At 43.5% G+C, this 16,099-nt stretch overlaps 1 protein-coding gene across 4 annotated transcripts in view; it reads left to right on the forward strand.

The window, feature by feature from the left end:
- The first annotated feature begins 1,097 nt into the window (after positions 1–1,097).
- The window catches only part of RIPK1 (receptor interacting serine/threonine kinase 1), a 54,929-nt gene continuing 39,927 nt past the window's right edge, over positions 1,098–16,099 (forward strand). The window contains exons 1-5 of one of the 4 annotated variants that reach the window (XM_036256042.1): positions 1,098–1,120; positions 9,558–9,779; positions 10,847–11,003; positions 12,953–13,090; positions 14,387–14,615. In XM_036256042.1, coding sequence (XP_036111935.1) covers positions 9,628–9,779; positions 10,847–11,003; positions 12,953–13,090; positions 14,387–14,615 — 676 coding nt within the window. In that variant the 5' untranslated portion in view covers positions 1,098–1,120; positions 9,558–9,627. Of the gene's footprint in view, positions 1,121–6,178; positions 6,308–6,350; positions 6,374–9,557; positions 9,780–10,846; positions 11,004–12,952; positions 13,091–14,386; positions 14,616–16,099 lie in introns of those variants that run through there. The other 3 variants (XM_036256040.1, XM_036256039.1, XM_036256043.1) reach the window with 3 other exon arrangements.

The following is a 16,099-nucleotide window of genomic DNA, read 5'->3' on the forward strand; positions in this document are numbered from 1 at the left end:
ATGTAAATACAGTTGACCTTGAGCAAAGTGGGTTTGAACTGTGTGGGTCCACTTAAAAACAGATTTTTTAAATCCCCATATTAGACCCACACAATACAAAGCCAAGTTGTTAAGGATGAAATGTATTTGGATAACAGTCCTTTATCAGATATGTCTTTTGCAAATTTTTTTTTATTTTATATAATTTATTTTCCTTGCTTTTTATTATTTTTAAAAACATCTTTATTGTTGAAAGTATCAAATATTTTCTTCGTTAGTGGCTTCTCATTCACTTGACTCTGTATCTTTTTACAGTATGTAAACACGCAGTGTGTATGATTTGCTTTTTAATATAGCACTATAGCATTTCTCATTTTGCTTGGACTTCCCAATCACCATTTTAAAGGGCTGCAAAATAAATATCAGGCATGATAAGGGTACTTTGAGAGCCTAGGGCTGCTAAACGAAGAGCTCAGCATCCCACCCCTTGAGAAACCCACCCAGTGCTGTTCACTCCACCAAGCCGCCCGCAGCGGTTTCCAGGACTACGTAACATTTCCTTTTTCCATCTGGCCTCCCAATCCGCTTCCGAGTGAGGCCGGCAAGCTTTGACTGGCGGATCTCGGGGTACCAGTCCCCGCGGCCCCAGGGCGGCGCTCTCCCCATCCTCCTCCGTGGGAGCAGGGGGTGGAGGCAGAGCGAGCAGTCCACGCCCCGTCGCCCGCCCCACGGCTCATTCACCGGGCGTCAGACGGCGCGGGCAGCTGACGGGACAGCGGACCAGACACCGGACCGGCCTCCACAGCGCGGCGTCCCGGCCCACACCTTCCGGTGCCGAGCGGCGAGGGCTGTCCCACCAGGCGAGGAAGGGCGGCCACGGCGGGGCTCGCGGAGCTGGGCGGTGAGCGTGGGGCGGGGCGGCCACTGCGGTCTGGTCCCCCCGGGCCCGCCAAGTTCGGTCCCCGTTGAACCCCGTCAGGCTCCAGTGTCCTTTCCCAGTCCGCCCTTGCAAGACTGGAGCGAAATCGGAGTCATTCCTGACCTCCACCGCCGTTCCTTTCCTCCCCGGGCCTGGAGAAGTTCGTCGCGGAAACGAAAGTAAATACCTCGGGTGCGTCTGCGCGGCGGCGGCGGCGGCCAGGTTCGTCCGACTCGGCTTCCGGGTAGGGGCGGGGCTTCTGATCCGGCGTGTAGGCGGGGACGGGAGACAAGTTTGGGGGGAGGGAGGTCCGAAGTTGGGCGGCGGTCGACCTCTTGGGTTTGGGGTGGGGGGGGTCCGAAGTTGGGCGGCGGTCGACCTCTTGGGTGGTGGGCGGGGCCTGCGCGGCCTCGGAAGTTCGACTGTGAGCGAACCGTACTCCTGGAATTAGGGCGGTGGGTCCAGTTGCTCCCGATTCTTCCCGCTCGGGAGGACTCGACTTGTGGGGTCTTGTACTCAGTCTTAAAAAGTCCCAGAGATCTTCCAGCCAAAGATTCCGGCTTTACTCTGTTTTAAAGTTGGGGGACAACTTTAGAAAGAAAAGAAATGTTGTCCAGTCCTAGAAACATCTGCCAGAGTTCCTGGAAGTCGGGCGCAGAATTGCTGACTGGCCGAGGTTCAGCCGCTCTGCTGCCCGCGGGAGGTTCGGGTACACGTCTCTCCGAACAAGGGCGGAGGCCTGTTCCCGGCCACGGTGACGGGGTGACGTCGGTGTGACGTCGCAGCAGACCCGGCCTTTTTGTTACTCGGGTAGGGATGATGCATTTTCATTGCAGTTTCGGTAGGTTGCAGTCGTGTGTGCTCTTGCCATAATAGGGTGAGTGGTGCCTCTGGCCGGGACTTACTTGAAAGGACCTTTTTGTGGCACTTGGGGCCGCAGCGGGTTACAATCACAGTCAAAAGCATTTCCGCTTCTTAGACGTGAGCTAGCAAATGGTCGGCAGCCGCACTGACAAAAGGAACGAATGTCATAACCCTAGGAGGCCTCTTCGGCGGTCAGTGGCATTTGCTTTTATGAAGCGCTACAGAATCTCTGCAGGGTTTTGGAGAGAATTAACTCCATCCTTCTAAACATTTGACGAAAATCCGCAAGGGGTGTTTGGGTGGGGGCTGTTCATTTCTTTGTGTCTTGCTGATGGTTTGTGTCTTCCTTGCTCAGAACTCTGGTTTATTTTGGACGAAACCCGAGGCTGTTATAATCAGCCAATTTCGCAGAAGTCCTTTCTTCTCTGCTTTACACTTGAAGAAATCAAGGCTCTGAGTGAACTTTGGAATGTAGAGTGACTTACTACTTGCTTTGCAGTTTGTAACTATCCGGTAGGTGCTAGATTAAAAAGGAAATTGTAGTCAGAGATGTGGAAAACCTCAGCTCTTCTAAACACAAAAAGGGAAGACTAAGCCCTTATGTTTTAAATTTAGGGCGTATCGTCATCGTTATTATTACTGATGATAATTTCATTTTCTTCAATCTGAACTATATTGACCATCAGAGATATGGTCTACTTTCAGGATTGTCAATATTATTAATAAAAATTCTTAAAATACCAACTTCCAAAACAGCAAACCATTATTTGGTGCTTATTAACCCATGACATGTTAATACCACCAGTATGATCTGGGAGTTTGAAAAATATATCCATGCTTTGGTTGGATGTTATACTCTGGCAAAAGTGATTCTATTAATCTGTAGAATATTGATTTTAAGCCATATATTTTCATGTTTTAAAAATTTAGTCTTTACGTTCCTCATGTTTCTGAGTGTAGCATATTCATTTAATATAGCTGAACAGGACTATAAGATTAGGTCTTTGCAAATGATTTTTTTTTTTTTTTTTATCCTCACCCGAGGAGAGGACATTTTTCCATTTTTCGTTCAGGTAGAGTGGGAGGGAGAGAGAGGAACAGATATATAGAGAGAAACATCGATGTGAAAGGAACACACTGAGTGGCTGCCACCCGCACGACCCACCAGGGCCGGGGACAAACTGCAACTGAGGTACGTGCCCTTAGCGGGAACCGAACCCTGGTCTCTCAGGACCGCAGGCTGACGCTCTAACCACTGAGCCAAACCAGCCAGGGCGGTCTTTGCAAATGATTTTATTTTTTATTTTATTTTTTTTAATCCTCACCCGAGGACATTTTTCCATTTTTTGTTCAGGTAGAGTGGGAGGGAGAGAGAGGAACAGAGAGAGAGAGAAACATCGATGTGAAAGGAACACATCGAGTGGCTGCCACCCGCACAACCGACCAGGGCCGGGGACAAACTGCAACCGAGGTACATGCCCTTAGCGGGAACCGAACCCGGGTCTCTCAGGACCGCAGGCCGACGCTCTAACCGCTGAACCAAACCGGCCAGGGCTTTGCAAATGATTTTAACAAGGACAGATTATTGTTTGCTATCTAGACGAAATAGCATGTGTTAGTGAATTGATAGTGGAAGTTTGAGTGTAGAGTTAAAGGTTTGGTTCCAGGATCTGCCACTTTAGGTGAGTTATTCAACTCTAAACTTTAGTTCCTTTGTTTGTAATTTGGAAGGATGAGACTAAAACTTATTTCACAGTATCACAATGTGCTAATGCAGTTAAACTCTTTCAGCCTTGTCTCTTGTTCATCATTTGGCTCTTCCTTGCTCAGAACTCATTTATCTGGGCAAAACATCAAGCTGTATAATCAAAAAACTTGAGAGAAGTCCATGTTAGATACATGAGTAAAATCAGAGTTCTATTAGCAGGAAAAGGGTGCAGGGTGGGGAGGGGGCCAATAATAGGCAACCAACATTTTTTTGAAAGACTCATTATGGTCATCATTGAATTGAAAAAATCCTCTACTAGTGAAAGATAAATATGAATATTTTAAAAGCTTTTCAAAAACATTTTAATTAGTGCATAACATATGTAGAAAGATGCACAGATCATAACTGTAGAGTTCTGTGTAATATCACAAAGTAAACATTACCCAGAGTAAGAAATAGATCATTTGTCAGTCCTGAACTGCCCCCCTATGCCTCCTCTCATTCACTACCTCCTGTCTCCCACCCAATAGTCACCACTACTCTAGTCAGATAATTAATTTCAATTAATTCTGCCTGTTTTGGGAGTATTATTTATTATTCATTTATATTTTTCCCTAGTTTTATTGAGTTATAATTGACAAATATAATTGAATATAGATGTGATTTTGTTGTTAATCCTCACTGGAGGATTGGGTTTTTTTTAGAGAGTGTTGAAGGGGGGGAGCAGAGAGAGAGAGAGAAACATGGATGTGAGAGAGACACATCGACTGGTTGCCTCCTGCACGAGTCCCAGCCAGGGCTGGGGATTGAACCTGCAACCTAGGTATGTGCCTTTGACCAGGAATCAAACCCGTGACCCTTTGGGGGGTAGGCATATACTCTAACCACTGAACCACCCCAGCCAGGGCTAGAACTGAGTATTTTGATATATAGACTCACCCTGCCTTATAGATAATTTGTAAAATTTCTTGGAATTTTAAATCAATTACAATGGGGGAAAAATTGCTTCTTTGAATTCCTGAATTAATATCCATTTATCCCATTAAAATGGACACAATTGATGAAATTAGGTGTCATAACATAATATAACAGGTCATTGTGCTTTCATTGATTATTGTGTAACCTGGCTTTATGATGTGGTTTCTACCTTCCTCCATGTAGTGTTTTTGTGGCTTTTGAATATCTAAACCACTGACAGGGCCTAAGATATTCAGTGCTCATAAAGTTGAATTGTTCATGGGGAGTGAGGGGAGGAAGAGTGAAAACAAGAAATCATTGGAAACAGTGGAAAGATGCATAAGATTAAGAAAGAACAGACTAAACCTGCAGGACTATAAGGAGAATTGACTTGGGAACCAACCTCACAAAGTGCAGCAGACCCACCTGGAGGGCTTCGCCTGAGCTAAAATCATGCTTGCAGGAGACACTTCAGATCTTAGTTGTCTTGGCAGATTTTAAGAGGCAAGACTTGGGCTGAAGGAGAGATCCCAAATAGAACTCATAAAACTGAAATTTTATACTCCAGTAGGTATATTTCAGGACATGATTGTAATTCCTTCTGTTTCTTTACTCTGAGTATTTTTTAAATGTTTTTAAACATTCACATGCAATATTTTTGAAAACTGCTGGATGTATTTCAGAGTATGGATGGGTCACAAGGTATTCTTCTGTATATGTAAATTGTGCTATATGCTTTTTGTTCTTTGTAATGTCACTGGGAACATCCTTATACGTACTTAATTTTTATCAGCATCTCTGATTTGATTGCTCAGAATAAAGAACTTTTGAGTGGAGGAATTCATTCCTTTAAAAATAAATTTTGTTATAAATGTAATTTGTGTTTATTGTAGAAAATTTGTGAAAATTGAATAAAAGTGTAAAGAAGAAAGTAAAACTCATCTTGTCATCCAGATATAATCCTTGCTAACATTTTGGTATCTTTCATTATGTCTTTTTTGTTTGTGTGTGTGTGTGGGGGGGGGGTACATATATATATATCTAACTTACAGACCAAAATTTTGAATGGCCATAGAATATTTCACTTTATGAATGTGCCATAATTCATTTAACTGAGTCCTTTATTTTGGGGGCAATTAAATAGTTCTTTTAAAAAAATAATTGTCGCCCTGGCCGGTTTGGCTCAGCGGTTAGAACGTCGGCCTGCGGTCCAGAGAGACCCGGGTTCGGTTCCCGCTAAGGGCATGTACTTCGGTTGCAGTTTGTCCCCGGCCCTGGTTGGTCGTGCGGGTGGCAGCCACTCGATGTGTCCCTTCACGTCGATGTTTCTCTCTCTCTCTCCCTCCTATTCTCTCTGTACAAAAAATGGAAAAATATCCTCGGGTGAGGATTAAAAAAAAAAAATTTATAAAAAAAAAAAAAAATAATAATTGTCCATTTAATGATCAACTGCCATGTGTCAGGTTCTGTGCTAAGCTCTGGAGACATTATGCAAGAATTTCCTGCCTTCTGTGAGCTTACTTAGAAATAATTCTCAAATTACAGCTGTCCTAACTGTTTCAAGGGAGACATACAGGGTGCTGTGAAAATGTGTAATGGGAAGACGTAGGGTGGCTTCCCTGAGGCTATGACAGCGAAGGATGGACGGCATCTGGCCAGGAGAAGAACGTACCAAAACGGGTTGCAGGGGAAGAGGGATGTAAAATACCCTTCTAAGATGTATTTTCCGTATCTGTAGGAAATGGGAAAGGAGGCCTAACACAAATGCCAAACATGTTTTATTTCTTACACCCTCCACCACACCCCCATTCGCACAAGGCTTGGTCAGTAGAAAACTGCTGAGAAGAGCGATCCCGGCGTCACTCCATTTGCAGAGCCTGGTAAAATGGGATAAATGTGGATGAATGTGGGCAGCTGCGCCAACCAGAATTAGAGCTATAAAGGAGGCAAGAAATGTTTTTTCAAATATTTGTTTTGAGCCCTGGCCAGTTTGGCTCAGCGGTTAGAGCATCGGCCTGCGGTCCGGAGAGACCCGGGTTCGGTTCCCGCTAAGGGCATGTACCTTGGTTGCAGTTTGTCCCCGGCCCTGGTTGGTCGTGCAGGTGGCAGCCACTCGATGTGCCTCTTTCACGTCGATGTTTCTCTCTCTCTCTCTCTCTTTCTTCCTCTCTCTCCCTCCCACTCTATCTGTGCAAAAAATGGAAAAATGTCCTCGGGTGAGGATAAAAAAAAATATATATATATATATATATATATTTGTTTTGATATAATTCTTACCAGTCCTGTGAAGTAGTCATTACTTCCTTTTGCAAATGAGAAAATCGAGGCTTATGTCAAGTACCCAAGTCATAGGGCTAATAAATTACAGAGCTAGAATTCATACAGTAGAAAGAAAGTTCTGTGTTTTTTCCACCATCATTATGGCTTCCACTCTCTTACCTTCAATACCTTCCTGACCCCCGGGTCCCCTCAGTCCTCATGGCCTTTATCTGGGCAACCTCATCCCACCACCCTCTGCCCCAAAATGTGCTACTTTTTTGAGGGTACTTCCTCTTGTTTGGCAGTGTCTCATGTTACAGGAAGGTGGTCCATAGTATCCTCTACTGTTCTGATGTGACCAGGGTAGCAAGGCCCACCTACAGCCTTTGTACAAGTGTGGAAGGGTGGTTATGTGAGTTTGACTGCAGCAGACCATTGCACAAGACCACCGTCAGCCTAGGTGTTTTGAAAATCCCTTCCAGGTACTTTTATTTTTTTACACCCCCACCCCCAACATTTTATTATAAAATAATTTTAAAGTGCAAAGTTAAAAAGTTTGTACAGTGAATTCATATATATCCAACATTTATATCATTGTACTCTGCTTGCTTCATCACAGAACCATCTATCACTTATTCTTTTCTCTATCCACCAGTCTGTCCGCAAAGTAAATCAGAGATACCAGTATACTTCCCCTTAAATATTTCAGCATATAGACCACTAGCTAGAGTTCAATATGCTTATAGATTTTTCTTTTGATATAAAATTCACCTGTAATTCTTAAGAGTATTACCTGCTGAGTATTGACCAATGCTTATGCCTGTAAATCCTAACCTCCCACTGAGATGCTAGAACATTACCTTCACCCCAGAAAGCTCCCCATGCCTCATCCCATTCAGTCCTTACCCTGTCCTGGGGCAATCAGTCTTTTTTCAACAACACAGATTAGTTCGAATGTTCTAGAATTTCATGTACATGGAATTATATAGTATGTATTCTTTGTAAAAGGCTTACTTTACTCAGCACATTGTTTTTGTGACTCGTTCACATTGTTGTATTTAGTAGTAGCTTGTTTCTCTTTACTGCTGGGTAGTATTCCATTGTGTGAACATACCACAGTTTGTTTTTACCCATTCTCTTATTGATGGACAACTGTTTCCAATTTGGGGCTATTGCCAGTCAGCTGCTTTGACCATTGCACAAGTCTTTTGGGACATACATTTTCATTTCTCTTGGGATTGGACTTGCTGGGTCATAGTGTAGGTACATGTTTAGTTTTATAAGAAACTGCCAGACCTTTTCCCAAAGTGGTTGTACAGTTTTATACTCCCACCAACGATGTATGGGAATTCTGGTTGCTATGTATCTTCACCATTATTTGTATATTCTGGTGGTTGTGTAGTAGTATCTCATTGTGCTTCCCTGTGGATTTTTATTCTTTATTTCAGTTTGAGGAAATTGAATGAATATGAGTGAATGAAAGAAGAGTAAAAGGATGAAGCAAATAGTTCTGCTTTGAAATTTATGCTTTGCATATTTCATAGCTCCGATGTACAAATTATCCACATCCTCATCCTTTTCATATTGTCCTATTCTTTTAAAATAGTTCATTGTTCTTTTTATATTCTTCAAATTCCTTCTTTTGCTCATGATTACTTTAAGGCTATTCATTAATTTAATTACCTGCAGTGTCTAATACTGCTATTTGTTATATCTGCTGAGTCTGGTTCATGGTGAACTTTTTCTTTGTGTTTTATAATTTTGGAAAAGGAGCTCATGTTAATTTAGTTCTTTATTTCTAGGAATTTTGTCTGGCCTGGCTGGATTGTGTTTTGTTCCGTTTTAGCCTTATAATCGAGGGATGCCATCAGTCTGTGATCACTTTCTATGTAAAAGCTTAGTTTGGGGGATCCTAGCTATAAGAGGACTGTAAATTCAAAGTTCAAATCTATTTGAAGACAGGCCCAAGGTTAGACATTCACACAGAGACATTTTTTGTTCCTCAGGCTCAGTCTATGACAAGTTCCTTTGCTAGTGGACTACTTTTTTCCTAGTCCATCCTTTCAAGGAAGGGTAAAGGGCACACTGAGGAGTGCCACATTCTTTCTATCAACCCTCTTTTCTTGCATTCCCTGACCTCAGCTCTTGTCCCTATCTGGGCTTTAAACCCTGGCCTCTGGATCGAGAGGTTAGTAGTGCCTCCGACGGCCACTGTCTTAGCTGCTATAACAAATCACAGACTGGGTGGCTTAAACAATGGGCATTTATTTCTCACAATTCTGGAGGCTGAGAAGTCCACCATCAAGGTGCCAGCAGACCTGTTTGTGGCGAGGTCTCCCTTCCTGGGCCACCTCTCTTTGTGTCCTCACATGGTGGAGAAAGAAAACTCCCTCCTGTCTTTCATAAGGATCCAAATCCCCACCTTCATGATCTAATTATCTTTCAAAGTCCCCACCTTCTAATACTATCACATTGGAGATAGGACTGTAACCTGTGAATTTGGGAGTGGACACAACATTCACTCCATAGCAGCTCCTGTGTGGGCCATGGCCCTGTGGCCAGCGCTCTGTTTTCAGTCTCTGGGGTTTTCCTTCCTGCTGAGCCTGGCTGTGCATTGAATGGGTATTTGTATCATGTTACCTGATGTATGGGTCCTTTGTAGCAGGAGGTTTTTCAAAATTTTCTAGTCCTCTGTGTTGCCAGAAATGAAAGTCTAAGGTATAAAAATTGTGGTCTTCTGTGATTCTTAGAATTAAAAAAGTTTATCATAGAGATTATAAGTCTATCCTCAAAAAATAAAGTTACACCAAGTAGATGGTTTTTTGAACAATGAGTTTTTGGCACTGAGATGTTTTCTTGTTTTCTTTACAGGGCACAGCTCTGAGTTGAAGAAAAGGTGGTGTGATTTTGAGTATTCTGAGCATTTGGAAGGAAGCCAGACATGTCTTTGGATGACATTAAGATGCAACCCAGTGACTTCCTGGAGAAGGAGTATCTAGACAGCGGGGGCTTCGGGAAGGTGTCTTTGTGTTTACACAGATCCCATGGACTCGTAATACTGAAAAAGGTGTACACGGGGCCAAAGCGCATGGAGTGAGTAGGGAGCGGGGGCAGGCTGACCCAGTTGTGGGCTGGCCCCAGGGAGCAGGGGTTGTGGGGGTGCAGGAGTGGGTGGTGGGAAAGGCTGGCACAGGCTTCAGAATGAGGCAGACTGCTGTGTAAGTGTCAGTACATGGGCTTCATGTCAGACAACCCTGCAAGGTGGTTACTACCCCTGTATAGCTGACAAGGATTTGAGGCTGTTGAAAGTTTACAGCTGGTAAATGTGGACAAGAAATGAAGGGAAGGAAATAGAGAGGGAAGGAGATCAAGGGTGATGAGGACGGCGATGAAAAGGAAATGGGAGGGATCGGTGAAAATAGACTTGCTTCACAGTTTGGGAAGGACTAGCCTTAAGTATGGAGAAGAAAAAAGGTGGTTCAGCCCTGGCCGGTTTGGCTCAGTGGTTAGAGTGTCGGCCTGTCGTCCACAGAGACCCGGGTTCGGTTCCCGCTAAGGGCACGGACCTCGGTTGCAGTTTGTCCCCGGCCCTGGTTGGTTGTGCGGGTGGCAGCCACTTGATGTGTCCCTTTCACGTCGATGTTTCTCTCTCTGTCTCTCTTCCTCTCTCTCCCACCCACTCTATCTGAACAAAAAATGGAAAAAAATGTCCTCGGGTGAGGATAAAAATAAATAAATAAAAAAATTTTAAAAAGGTGGTTCATTCATTAGCGGTTCCAGGAACACTTTCTTTAAAACAATTGGTAGTGCCATTTTTCTTCTTTCTCTCTTGCCAGAGTGGTTGGGAGAGAGGCTGCATGTTTTATTATACTGTCCAGCACAGTTCTCTTTTCAGGCAATGTGCCATTGTTGCTCTTCATGTACTGTTCACTCATTTGCTCCTCACGTTTACATTTGAGCTCTCGCTGCCAGTCGCTGGGAAGGAGGAATCACTCTGCCTTCTAAAGCTTGTAGTCAGTGCCTGGCAGAGACCAGTACACGAACAAGTAGTGACACAAGCATGTGCAACGGGTGCCTTAAAGATGTGGACTGCATTTGTGGGGGCACAAAGGGAAGGGGGCTTACTCTGCCCATCTTCACAGCACCTTTGCCTCCCACAGGTACAATGAGTCCCTCCTTGAGGAGGGCAAGATGATGCACAAGCTGAGGCACGAGCGGGTGGTGAAGCTCCTGGGCATCATTATGGAGGAGGGGAACTACTCGCTCGTCATGGAGTACATGGAGAAGGGCAACCTCATGCACGTGCTCAAAGCCAAGGTATGAGGGCTGTGCTACGCATGGTGTGTACGGCGACTGGTTGCACTTGTCTGAGATGGTTATTGCTTTCTCTTCTTTCGTAGCTTGTTGGTGAAAATAATCCTTTTGTGGATTGCTAGATACTTGGGGATTTCTGGTCAATCCCTCATTCAATCCTCCCTGACTTCCCTGCGCAGAGGGTGGCCGGGCCCTTCTCTCATCCCTGCAGACAGTCGCTGTGCCCCTGTTGCCAGCCACTCTGAGGTCTACAGTGCAGAGACAGGCCCTGTCTGCATGAAGCACATGGTCTGATGTCGGGTATATGCACAATGGATAACAATTAAAGATGGATTGTTTGGTTGATTAAAGAATGTGTTCTGTAAAGGCCTGTATGAGAAGGAGTATTAATGATTGCACATTGGTAGCATTTAAGAAACTTACACCTTAAATGTACAACATCAGAGAGGCAACAACACTGGATAAGTAAGACTTTACAACAGGAAAATAAAAAGTTTACCAAAACCTAACAATTCTAAAGCACTTTTAAAAGTTTCTGTACCGCCTGGCCGGTGTGGCTCAGTGGTTGGGCATCACCCATGCACCATGAGGTCGCCAGTTCAATGCCTGGTCAGGGCACATGCCCAGGTGGTGGGCCTGATCCCCAGTGGGGGGCACGCAGGAGGTGGCCAGTTGATGTTCTCTCTCATCGATGTTTCTATCTCTCTCTCGCTCTCCCTTCCTCTCTCTCTAAAAATCAGTAACGAAAAAAATTTTTTTTTAAGTTTCTGTACCTGTTAAGAGCAAGGCATTATGCTAGTTGCTCAGGAAGCAGCAGCAAATATGACAGACATGTCAAGGGGTCAGATGGGAATTAGAGTGGTGTGTGATGTTTTAAAAAAAAATTTTTTTATTGATTTTTAAAAAGAGATGAAGGGAGAGGGAGAGAGAGACAGAAACATTGATGAGAGAAAACATCAGGAGAGGGAGAGAGAGATAGAAACATCCATGAGAAAACATCGATTGGCCGCCTCCTGCATGCCTTCCCCGGGGGGATCAGGCTCACAACCTGGGCATGTGCCTTGACCTCAAATCGAGCCTGCGACTTCTTGGTGCATGGGTCGACACTCGACCACTGAGCCACACCAGCTGGGCTGACATTATGTTATCTTATAGATTAATCTTTGCATGTTCTAATCAGTGTGAGCACATTCCCTTGTATTCTTTTTTTCTCTTAACATTACTTCTTTTTTTTTTTTTTTTTGTAGCATTCTCTGGCACTAGGGTGTTCTTTATTTTTTTATCCTCACTGAGGACATTTTTGCATTCATCCTCAGACAGAGTGGGAGGGAGAGAGGGAGAAACATCGATGTGAGAGAGACATGGAGTGGCCGCTACCCACACAACCCCAACTGGGGCCGGGGACAAACCGCAACTGACGCATACGCCCTCAGTGGGAACCCAACCCGGGACTCTCCAGTCCACGGGCCGACGCTCTCTTAACATTATTTCATACACACATTTCCATAACATTTTTTACATATTTAACACAAAATAGAATATCATATTAATACACCATAGATAATATTTGTTTTTGGCATATTTATTCATTCATTCATCAAACATTCCAGGCACCATGCTAGGTAGTAAGCCTACATCCTAAATAATAATAGTAATAATAATCTTTTGTTCTCAAGGAGTGTAATTGTATAGCATTTTTATATATTACCATATTGTCATGGAAGTTTCAGTTTTACTCTGAAAAGCACACCATTAATACCCTTAGCACCTGCGGTGAACTCCTGCTTCCGAAGGGGGCTTGCTTCACAATGTCAGCAGTGCTGCAGGTGGGAGAGGAGGCAGCCTGGTGGCTGGGTGTCCTCGAGCGGGCCCCCACTGCTCTCGAACCAGACAGTTGCTTTGGCCTGTTTGATTACCTTTCCATTTCATGCACCTAATTTTACTTGTTTTAGACCAGTATCCCCCTTTCTGTGAAAGGAAGGATAATTATGGAGACCATTGAAGGAATGTGCTATTTACATGGAGAAGGTGTGATACACAAGGACTTAAAGCCTGAGAATATCCTTGTTGATGACAACTTTCACATTAAGGTAAACCATAACCGAAAGGCTTGGAGAAGATTGGGGTAGTTTTACTTTAACTCTTCGCTGGGAATCCATTTTTGTGCCTGGTGACTCAAAGGAAGCCCCAGCTCAGTTTCTCACTGGTGAGGGTGGTGCCGAAAGGCTCTACCAAGGACTGAAAAGGAAGATTCAGACTTGATGGAGTTTATATTTTTCACGTAGTCATGTACTTTCACCTGCATTTTTTATATTTCCTTTTTAAAATTTACTCCAACTCTTTTCATTGAGTTGGAAAGTAGAAAGATATTTTGTTGTTGTTCACTTTATATTTAAGTAAGTGGGGTCATCATAGCTAATTGGCTCTGGCAGCGGACCAAGTGCAGAAATCTGAAAGGGGAAGAGCCTGGGGGTGAGGACCTGGGACTGCGCTCACAGGCATCCCTCTGCCAGAGGGTCTGTGCCCAACACTTCGTCCTAGTCTTGGACAGGTTTTTATTCCTGTCCTAAGGGGAATCTACATTAATAATATATCTTTTATATTTCTGGGTTAGAATCTGTGGATTTTACATAACCACAAGCCAAAATTCATCTCCAAATGCTTGGATTCCTAGAGGCAAAAGTGAAGCTGTCACCTTTGATTTCTGCTTCACTGTGTTGTTCTGTCGTTTTGCTGTGCCACGTCTCTCTGCGTTTTGTGTCTGACCTTGCTGTTTTTCTCTCTGCTTTTTGTGTTTTTCTCCTCCTTCCCCTCCCATCTTCTCTTAGATTGAGGCTTCCAACTTAAAACCAGTAACAGCACAGCCCTCCTCCTCAGGGTGTCTTTGGAATCCTTGGAAACTCGAATCCGTGGGCTTTTGGACACCATTTGGGAAAATGCTATACGTCACTGTCTGCTATACAAGTCTGCTGAGAAGAAAATCCTTTTTCCCTCCAGAAATAGTTGAAAAACACATGCAGAGTCAAGGAGGAATTAGAGCAAACAGGTTTTGTTCATGTCAGAAATGTCTTCTGTTTTGCCTCCTTTCTTCCGCTCCTACCATCCTCTTCTGCAGTTTTCCTGTTTTGTTTTGTTTTGTTTTAATTACATAAGAGTTGAGATACCAACATTTCACATGTACATTTCTTAGGGGAGATTTTCCAGATGGATGAGGAAATAGAGTTTCTAAGTTTGTTTAGAAGTAGCTGTTTTAACCTTATCCACTGCAACCATTTCTGAAAAAATTCACTGTACCTCACGTCTATATGATAAGCCCCAAATTTAAAGACAAATCTTATTTGCTTGTAATCTTCACAGAACAATGCCATTGGTTTAACCTCTTGCAGATAGCTGATCTTGGCGTTGCTTCCTTTAAGACATGGAGTAAGCTGACTAAAGTGGAACAGAACGAGCAGAAGGAAATGAAGAGTGCTTCTAAGAAAAATGGCGGCACCCTCTATTACATGGCCCCTGAGCACCTGAATGATATCAATGCCAGGCCCTCGGAGAAGTCAGACGTGTACAGCTTTGCCATAGTCCTGTGGGCAATATTTGCAAACAAGGAGCCATATGAAAGTAAGACATTTATAAAGGAGTGGGATTTGGGTATTAATCAGAATTGTTAAATGAAGTAATGGCCTTCAATGAAGTCAGTTGAAATTTATAATTGTTTGTTCCTCTCATGTTTCTCTTACCCACTAGACTATAAGCTCCACAAGGCTAGGATTGCATCTGATTTTTTCATTGCTATTTCCCCAGTAGCTACACAAACAGTGCCAGGAACATCGTAGGTGCTCAACAAATTTTTGTTAACTAAATGACTGTCAGTTTAGGAATCAGGGTCATGGGACAAATAGGAGCCTTGATAATGCATCTAAGCTTGGGAGGTGCTATAAAAGTTCAGGGTTCTTCCTGAACAGGAAAGATTGATGGCTTCTGTGTATGAGGACTTTCCCTTTTGTGCTGCAAGGCATACATGCCCAACTTTCATCCATTCACATCCTTCTTCATTCAAGAATTATTTCATTTCAGAACTTATATGGGCACTTTAATCAGAATTGAGAATGTAAAGACGAAACAGATTTGTGCAAGAGAACAGATACATAAATAGTCATTCTTCAGTTTATTAAATGCCTAAACTAATGGGCATTGCCTACCTATTTTTCTTTGGGTGATTATTAGCTCCCATGGTTTAATGATCACCTGTTTGCCCATGCCTTTCAAATCCCTTATCTCTAGCCCTGGCCTAGATACCCACTTGTCTGTCAGTCAGATTTAGTACATGTACCAGAGAAACCCCAAAGCAACATCCCCCAAACAAATTCATCTTCTGCCTGCTTTCCTTGTAGCCCACTCAGCTCTGCAACTCTTTTTATGTTTAGCTGTGGCATCACCATCCATCTGCTGAGTTGCCCAACCAGAAACGTTAGTCATCACAGACTCAGCCTTGTTCCTCATCTTTCATATTCAATCAGACATCAAAACCTACGAAGTCAAAGTGTGCATATTGATACATCCTGAATCCACCCACTTCTTTCTATCACCACTGGACTGTTTAGTCAAACCCTCTGTATTTATGCAGTAGGCTCCTCGTATGCATCCACTGTTCACACTGCAGCCCCACTGGTCGTCCCCAAAGGAAATACGATCATCTCACTCATGCATCTAAAATCCTTCCTACACTCTCTGTGGCCTCAAGGATGCATTAGTATGAAATTCAAGGCCCTTTCTGATTTGGCTTTTCCTTCTTTCTCTAGCCTTATTCCTTCTCTTTCCTTAGTCAGTATGCTGTTATACTGAACTACTCATAATTTCTGGATACATCATGATTTATGGAACCTCCAGTATATTTATATCGTACTTCCCTAGCCCATAATCATTCTCTCTCAGTCCCTCCCCATTTTTTACCTGGGTAACTCCTTATTTTTCTGGACTCAACAAAGCCTGCTCTGAACTTCTGGTAAAGGTTGTGTTCTCAGAAATCCTTGTACTTACTTCTTGAGTAGCAGTCATCACTACATTTTAAGCCACTCATTAATATGCCATTTGTTCTATCAGCT

This window comes from Molossus molossus, unplaced genomic scaffold (assembly GCF_014108415.1).
Source record: "Molossus molossus isolate mMolMol1 unplaced genomic scaffold, mMolMol1.p scaffold_m16_p_12, whole genome shotgun sequence".
NCBI lineage: Eukaryota > Metazoa > Chordata > Mammalia > Chiroptera > Molossidae > Molossus > Molossus molossus.